Below are 9,412 nucleotides of genomic sequence, written 5' to 3'. Positions count from 1 at the left end.
GAAAAAAAAGTAGTTTTAGCAAACGATTCTGTCAAATTTGAGTTTTGTTTCAATTAAACTATAAATATGAGAGTTTTGAGTGTGTTTAAATTTGTTTTTTTGGTAAATGGGCCATGTTGATATAGAATCTAATTAGACTGATGAATTGTATAGACTTGATAGAGGCTAAAGTCACAGGTTGTGGCGATTACCTTTCATAGAAACAACTCAGCGCGCGCATCTCACCTCTTCATCACGCATATCGCATAGACACGTATGACATTCAAAACGTGCATAGCGCATGCATATATCATGCGTGCGAACTGAAAGTACAGAACGTTGAAACGCGTACAAAATTGAATTGCGACATGTCACCTGGACAGCGGACTAGGAATTTCTACAAATATTAGGGGTAAACATCCATTTTACACCTTATAGATTTAGAGTCACTCTGTTTCGTATCATTGGTGCGCACTGTACTTGAATTCAACTCGTGATAAAAGGAAGAAGAGGGAGAAAATGAGCTCGAGCGTGGATGCCTACGGACCCAGCTCGCAGAGCTTGCTCACGTTTTTGGATGCGGAAGAACATGATCTGCTGGGCGCTGATACGCAGGGCACAGACTTTGACTACAATGTAGGGGATTTTACATTGCCTTCACAGACACAAGCTTCTCAAAGCCAGGCATCTCAGCTGGATTTGGCTTCACAGTCTCAGAGTCAGGTGATTACACAAAACCTTCAACATACATATTTTGTCCACATAATTATAACAAAATTGTAAGTGAATGTGAATGTGTGAAAAAGTGAAAAAGAAGTTGTGTGTCGAAAATATAGCTTGAGCCTTGGCCTTGACAACGCAACGATTGCTCCAGTTCCATCATTTATTTTGTCCAATGCCAGAGACGCCAAGTTCAAAGATCGGCAGTGCGTGACATTTTTATGATTCGGCGCGTGAGTGCGCCTGCGAGGGTATAACACACAAGGTATAGCGGTTTTTAAAAAAACTAGCGCGCGCGTCGTGCGTAAGAGCGAGCATTTTCAGACCCTCGAAATGCGTGATGTCTCGCCTAATGCGTGATACTTGGTAGCTCTGTAATGCATGTAATGTGTGTGGCACCTGGCAGCAATGCCGTGTTCAGGGAAAAAATTAATATTCATTTTTCGGGGCTACTTTTCAAGCTTGCCTGCATGAAATCAACACTCTAAAATTTGTTTTGCATTGAACTCTATGCAAATTTACAAGGGCTCTTTTCTGATTTTCGGGGGCTCTTTTTAGCATTTCGGGGCTAATTCGCCCCGAGCCCCCGTGTATTTTTTTCACTGGCCGTGTTAATCAGAATTATGATGGGTTATCCAAACTTCTTACAAGTCTTGTTTTTTATCAATGTTTATTGTTATTTAACTCGTCGTTGATCTAGTTTACATGTTACCAGGCATGGTTGCTTACATTAAATTAGACAGAAATAACCGTCTGATTTGGGTCATTTCTTTAATAAAACTGAAATTTGTTGACATTCCCCAATACAGACGGTAACCCAGAGATCTCGTACTGTGGGGGTAGCTAGAGCCAGCGATGAACCTCTTTTCGTTAGCGACATTTTCTCCCCAATTTTCTTTATTTAGATCTAATTTTCTGATTTCTAAATCAGATGTAAATTAGGTTGGTATGTCATTTGTCCTAATTACAGTTATCAAAATTTGATAACTTAATATTAAATGCATATTTTACGGACTTACTTATATGAATTATCCAATTTGTATCTCAGAACTGAGTAGTAGTACGTTCATGCACTCGAACATACCAAAACATAGCCAATGGCCAATCAGAGCACTCGTTTCGTGGGAGTTCGTTGGTCAAGCTGGGCTGACTCGTACGAAGCTACGGTAGCTATTGGACGTTCGAAAAGAAAAAATGAATATTCATCAACTGTAAAACCAAGACAGATAATGTTGACGACGAGACTTTCTCGGATTAATCATTAATTTAGGATCTAAATGAGCAAGCTATCGTAAGTCAAATAAGCTATATATATGTTATTTTCAATTTTTATTATAATTATTGTAATATTGCAGCAGTTATGAGGATGTAAAGAGTGAAAATCTTGTTGCATATCTCATTCATCGCGGTCCGGTCGAACCGAACCATTTGTTCCCTACAGTCCCCTACAGTCCCGATAGGCCATGCTTCAGTCTCTCTAATCGGAGGTCTAGTAGAGCCAGACGTAGTCTCAGTGGAACAACCGACGATTAGAGAGACTGAAGTTTTCGGTCTAACATTAAATATAAGTCTTAGTCTGTGGACATTGCATTGAAACGCGTGCTAATTTTCAACAAACTTGTCAACATGCATGGGATGTCCAAAAAGGTAAATACTAAAGTGACAGTTTTTAGAAACTGGACGTGGTGTTTGATCCAAGATTACTCATCACTAGATCTAGATCCATTGATACCAAACAGAAAGCAAAATTGGGCAAGAGATTGATGCTATTAAAAACTTAATTACCAAATTAAAGATATCTGGCAATATTGCAATAGAATGTGAGATAACGGCACACTACATTTTGTTTCTAGAAATTCTACGTCTGACAGAAAAGTCATGAAAGTGAGATCAAAATTAACACATGTGAGTGTACAGTGTACACATGATTTCAAGTCAATTGTTAATGTTTTATTACCTTATTTTGATTCTAGGTGGACGCTAGCCAAACCAATGGGATAGATGAAGCTGTAGCTGCTGTAGAACAGCAAGTCAAGGAATTGACTTTTGAGGAAGATGAAGAAGATGCAACGGTGCTCTCCAAGGATTTGCCTAACCATGCCTGCAAGTAAGTAGCCACAGTCCTTATTACCCCAGTCAACCTGGGTTTACCTGCCCAATTGACCCCAAACTGACTAAACCTTAAAGGTAATACAAAGTTTTGGTATGGGGTCATAAATTTGGTTCAAATGAACATATTGGAAGCATATACGATCCTACAGTATTCAGTGATCGTTGTCGCGGTCGAAATCGACTCTAAAGTTATAAAATTGTAAATAATAAACACTTTATGCTGAATAGCTCCCTCTCAAGGTCAAGATATTAATTAAGCTATAAAACAATGTTTATTGACTAAAATTGACTGATTAGCTTTTCTCGTTCGGAAATTATATACCACAACTACATACTCTGAGATTTTCATGGTCGCAGCTACTATTGTACGGCCGTATGAGCTATTTGAAATTTATCGAAATTTATCGGGAGCACCGGTAAATCTTTATATTCAATTTTTCTCGAAAGCAGAAGTGTTTTAGGGGCTAAAATTTCTGGTGTTTTTAATACATCCACAGGGGCATCCAAATATATTAAAATTGTAAAGAATCACTATCCACCCATTTTTCAAAATTTCCCAAAACTTTGTAATACCTTTAACAAAATCTTGGCTCGGTACATGTATTTGGAGTATTGTACTATTATGTGTGGTTTGTTGTTGGTCTATTTTTGGTCTGTTTTTTGGTCTGATAGATTCTTGATGTGTCTGAGATATAATAACGTGAATGGTGATTATCAATTATCTGATTCACTTGTGTTCAGATTTGTGTCAAGTAAAATTGAATGGTCATGACATTAAAAGAAGAAGAACACCTGACCTGCAAACTTGTTTTATTAAAGTGTTTCAAATGTAGTTTTTGTTCATTCAGGCAACCAACTGGAAGAAAGAAAGGACCTCATGAGTTTTGAAGTTTGTTTTCTTTATGTAAGCCATGGATGCCCACTGACTCCTATGCACTCACAGGAAATGTTGAATCTGATATTGAATTGTTATTGTGATTTGTTCTTCCATCAGGTATTGTGGCATTCATGACCCAGCTGCAGTTGTTCTTTGCAATGGTACCAAGAAGTGGTTCTGCAATGGACGAGGAAACACCTCTGGCAGGTAGGTCAACAGAAACTCTTAGATAGTAGCTCCTCAGATTATTGTTTATTATTTACACTCTGTACATACGTACAATGTAAACAAACATGTAGTGTAGTAAAGTAATCTTAAATAAATTGATATTGATTCATGCTCATAGATTGATTGAAGACTGTGTGTAACATTTTCGGAGTGCTGTAGTTCAGAATTCAAACCAATCTTAAGCTTGCCAGACTGAAGGCCTTGGGCCAAGCCTGACACAAATGTGACTAAAATACCAATGATGCAACTTGACACCGGACAGCGGACGACCAGACTTCGATTTTGGGCGGCCATGTTTGGTGCCAAGCCCTGCTTAATGAATACTTTTCCAGAATATTTGTCTTTATGCCTATTATGCCTGTCAGGAATATTGTGATACATGTATTTGTCACAATGTAACAACAGAAAAGTCATACAGGAAATGAACCAACATTTCTTGCTGTCAATATGTTGGTCATAGAGTTTCATATGAGTTACATGGATTCGTCACTTCTTTGTTCCATTTTCTCTTATCCAGCCACATCATTAACCACCTTGTGAGAGCCAAATGCAAGGAGGTGACCCTTCACAAGGACAGCCCCCTGGGAGAGACTGTCCTGGAATGCTACAACTGCGGATGTCGCAACGTCTTCTTGCTAGGCTTCATCCCAGCCAAGGCTGACTCTGTGGTCGTTCTGCTTTGTCGCCAGCCTTGCGCCACACAGAGCAACCTGAAGGACATGAACTGGTAGGAATGGCAAACAAATTCTTAGCTTCCCTACATTATATCAGGTGTTTTTCCACCATGTACTATACATGTAATTTGTTAGAAGAGGAAATCTGAAAACCTACCTACATTTAAAAGGGATGTGACAGCCACTTTTCTTGTCATTGAGTATCAACCATCAGTCATTTGCAAAAGGAATCATGAAATCGATGGAAACAAATGCAAATAATAGAGAATGATCTATTATCAGTAAGAAGGATGTTTGATGATAGGACAGCGTATTACATGTATGTACAATAAAGAAAACTAGCAGGACCCGTGGAAAATCCACGGGATTCTAGGGGGAGGGCAGGGGAGGGGGGGGGGGGGGGGGGTAAATAGAAAGAGGCCTAGACCCTATGTGCTATCGAAAATAAAATTTGATTATTTTTATATAAGGTCTAGGCCTAGAATCTAGACGATTTTTATAACGCTGTTTGACCATTAATGGCGCACCGTAATACCCGTTTTAATGCATTGATTTGATGAAGGAACTGTATCATAGTAAAAGTATTCTATCCAGCTATAGACAATGCCAATGGCTATGTTTTTAAACGACCGTCTGATTTTCTTGTGAAAAATTTACTTTGAAAAATGATTATCGAAATTCAGCATACAACTATACATGGACAGAATAATCACAATCTAAGCTCAGGTTTCATACCTCTATAGTCACGAAACTATATTGAAATAGGGGCAATAAGAGCAATTTCAAAATATTGTCGAGTCTACTTTATAATAGCTCAGCTCAGCTCACCTCACCTCACACACAGTCACAGTTCCGACAGTGCTCGGCAGCAGTGGCGCACTGCACTGCCCGTGCCTCACTACAGCTACTTTGCAACTGCAACTGAACCGTCAGTTACGATGAATTTTTTGTGAAAACTTTACTTTGAAGAATGATTTTCAAAATTCAGTAAACATAAACAGGATAATACCAAAGTAACCCTGCTTGCATACCTCTAATTCACGTTAACTATATACAAATCACAAATCACGGCAATCATAGAATGAAAGTCGCAAACCGACTGTGCATGTGACATGAGCGTAAAATCATCGCATACACGTACAGGCATAGGCCGTCTGGCGTACAAAGCATACCCTATTGCAAGATCCATAACACGGGTAAGCCCAGCCCGTCAGAGCGTAGATTTACTACATCTCATCACCCGGGTGAGTCATCGGTTAATGTGTATTTCTCTTACATGCTACAAAGCAAATCCTATAGCAAGAGGTCTTACTCGAAATATGCCGCAGCCTTTACAATGAGACTTGCTACATCCGTTGACGCGAGTGGATTCTCGTCCATCGTGTGTCTCTTCGTCTCTCTTTGATAATTAGACAGAGGGCGGATGCACGCCTTGTCGACTCGCTCTCGCGGGTTCGTCACCTCCTCGCGATCCACGACGCCCGCCGTGCTCTCGTCCGCCCGTCCTCCCCGGCACCCTGAAACCGCGTTTAACGGCATGGACGTCGATCGCGGGGTCGAGGTGGCACGCGGGTTACGGGAGACAGGCCTCGTGGAATTGTGCCGCCGTCCCCGCGCCACGGCGGAGGCAAGCGCGGTCGGGGAAAGACGTTTTTGAGGAACCGTTTTGGCCCGTGTTGGACCCCCCGCGGCGATTTTGCGTATTAATAATATAGATTGCAAATGAATATCTAGAAGGTTCTGTCAAGAACAGTATGATTAACTTGGTATTAAAAGTGATGAAGCATGTATAATTCATGCTTGCAGAAGTTGGGGAGGATGTCCTAAAATAAAATACTATTCAAGAAATAGTGTTATAATTGCTAGACTCTGCTTAAACAATCCTATAAAATTTGACATTATTTTATTTATTTATTTATTTATTTTATTTTATTTCAACAGGGTAGCCCCATCAGTAGTTAAAATACTGTTATTCTTGGGGGCCCTGCATAACATAAAATACATATATAGATATAGACATACATATACATGATAACATCATCACATGGTGAGTAGTAAACATACCAGAAAGAATTACAGATTAAATCTCAAATGTAAATTTAAACTCAGCAAGTAAACAAACAAAAATCCACACAAAAAAATCAAGTCAAATAAAATCAAGTCATCAAGTAAATCATACATAAACAAATTTTGAAGAAGAAAAAATATTATATTGAGGTGACAGTGTGTCTAAACATAATTATTTGTAATTTGTAGGATATTTATGAGAAATACAGTGATCTGCAATTGGTAATTTACTAAATATTGAAGTTTGTGATAGAGGCTACTTATTTGCGAGTACTTGGGTTATATTTACATTTTTCTAAAATAGCTGGTGCAAAATGACTGCTTAGTTTGTGCATTTCGTAACTCACTTGGGAGGTTGTTCCATGTCATTGCACCCTCAAAGGAAAAGGCCCTTCTACCATTTTCAGTTTTAACTTTGGGGATGACTAATCCACGAATATCAGCGATTCTAGTGCTATAACGATGTGTTGCTGCAGACTGAGTAAACATATCTTGAAGATATGAGGGGGAAATACCGTTTACAAACTCGAACATAAGTTTACATTTCTGGAATTGCCAACGTTTTTCCATGTTCATCCACTTGAGTTTGGAGAACATTTCTGAACTTGGTGTAAGTACATGTACATTCATTTGGAGAACAATCCTAGCCATCTGTTTATGCAATTTAATCAGTGTATCCCGAAGACCTTGATTACAATTTGACCATGAAGTGCAGCAATAATCAAAATATGGTAATACCAGTGCATTTGCTAATAACTTGGCACTGTCTATCGTTAGATATTTTCTGACACGTCTCAACAGTGCCAACCTTGAAGCAATTTTGCTGGAAGTATGCTTCATGTGTTCATTCCAGTTAAGGTGCTGGTCCAACCACACCCCAAGATATTTCACATGTTCTACCTGTCTAATTTGCAGACCATCTTTCTTTATGTCGATTGGTGCCTCGATATGTCGTAGTTTTTGGGGTGTCCCTACAAGTAAGAAGTTGGTCTTGTCCATATTAAGGGATAGTTTATTATGGCAAAGCCATGATTTAACCCTGTGTAGATCACTATTCATTGTACTCTCTATCTCCTTTTGGTTTAAGGCACTGAACATAATTGCCGTATCATCGGCATACAACATCACCTTACTATGTTCAACGCTATTGGGCAGATCATTCATAAAGAGGGTGAACAGCAGGGGTCCGAGTATAGAACCTTGAGGTACTCCTGACTGGAGAACCTGTAAATCAGATCTTGCCCTTTGCACCAATGTGCACTGATAACGACCTCTTAAGTACGATTCAAACCACGATAGTGTATTACCACGTACACCATATGTGTATAACTTCTCGAGCAACTTGCTATGGTCAACGGAATCAAAGGCCTTTCGTATATCTAAAAATACAATCCCTGTTAATTTACCACATCAATATTCCTGTGCAGGTTATCGCTAACATATGTCAATAAGGTATTCATTGAGTAACCTTTTCAGAAACCCGACTGTTGAGCATTAAGCAAGTCAAACTCTAACAAATGATCATGAAGCTGGGAGTGCACAGCCTTTTCCAGTACCTTCATGATTGTTGGTATGATCGATATTGGGCGATAGTTGTTCTGCTTCCAAAATCATACCAGATGGATATAGTAAAATCATGATAAAATTGAATTCATCTCGGGGGGGGGGGGGGGGGGGGGGGGGTTCCCACGGTCACAGAAAGAGAAAAAACCTGGACAGTCATAGAAAATGATTTTTTTTTTTAAAACCACCCCAAAGTGCCCGGTATCGCGCTTCGCTTGGATGTGGCAACCCCTACCAAAGTGGAACTTATCTGGTCATGGAAAAATGCAAAAAAATTGGGCCATGGAAAGTCATGGAATTTGGTTCTCAAATTTCTGTGGAAATCCTTGATCTGTATACAAATATATACACCCAGACAGACAAGTTTCATGATACTGTCTACTAATGTACACACAGTGCATTGCATATGACTTGATTGCTGATTTATGTTATGTTCCTTTATCTCCTCAGGGATCCGAGCCAGTGGCAGCCTCTGATCCAGGACCGCTGCTTCCTCAAGTGGCTCGTAAAGATCCCTACCGAGCAGGAGCAGCTGAGAGCCCGTCAGATCTCCGCCTCTCAGCTCAACCGACTGGAGGAGCTCTGGAAGGAGAACCCAGAGGCCACTCTGGAGGACCTGGAGAAACCAGGAGTAGACGAGGAGCCGGCCTCTGTCATGCTCAGGTGACCACACGTGTGTGTGTATGTGTGTGTGTAATTGGGTTTTTATAGACGTGTATCAATCAGATATGATTATTTACGTCTTGGGACCGACCTTTAACGTCACCATCCGAAAGACGTGACTCAGTTTTGAACCTGCGTCCTCGGCTAAATCAGTTTGTAACTCTCATTTTTGGCTGGATTACAGGTGCACGTCACAACGCCCGACTCATACTGACTTTAGTACTGTGGAGAAACAGACGTCCTGTGTGCCTTGGTGCTAGGCCATGATATTTACTCCAGACCAGGGCACTGTTGCACAAAACTTACCATTGATGATAACATTGCCATCAATGGTAACTACCATGGAAACCTTGATTTTGATTGGCTGTTGAGCCCTGTTACCATGGTAGTTGCCATTGATGGCAAAGTTACCATCAAGGGTAAGTTTTGTGCAACAGGCCCAGAAGAATTTCAAACTTCAAATAGGATCCCTCAGCACACAGATCCTAAAAATTTGAAACCAGACCTCCCATTGAAAAGAGTTTTTGGG

The 9,412-nt window shown here is 40.1% G+C and overlaps 1 protein-coding gene across 1 annotated transcript in view; it reads left to right on the top strand.

Annotated features, from left to right (window-relative positions):
• Positions 1-243: 243 nt before the first annotated feature.
• Positions 244-9,412, top strand: part of LOC581723 (regulator of nonsense transcripts 1) — a 29,024-nt gene continuing 19,855 nt past the window's right edge. The window contains exons 1-5 of the mRNA XM_011671934.2: positions 244-702; positions 2,673-2,806; positions 3,806-3,895; positions 4,434-4,643; positions 8,671-8,883. Of these exons, the coding sequence (XP_011670236.1) occupies positions 499-702; positions 2,673-2,806; positions 3,806-3,895; positions 4,434-4,643; positions 8,671-8,883 (851 nt within the window). The 5' untranslated portion in view covers positions 244-498. The remainder of the gene's footprint in view (positions 703-2,672; positions 2,807-3,805; positions 3,896-4,433; positions 4,644-8,670; positions 8,884-9,412) is intronic.

The sequence above is a fragment of the Strongylocentrotus purpuratus genome, unplaced genomic scaffold (assembly GCF_000002235.5).
Source record: "Strongylocentrotus purpuratus isolate Spur 01 unplaced genomic scaffold, Spur_5.0 spur5_scaffold_9, whole genome shotgun sequence".
NCBI lineage: Eukaryota > Metazoa > Echinodermata > Echinoidea > Camarodonta > Strongylocentrotidae > Strongylocentrotus > Strongylocentrotus purpuratus.
This window is presented reverse-complemented; position numbering and strand designations above follow the sequence as displayed.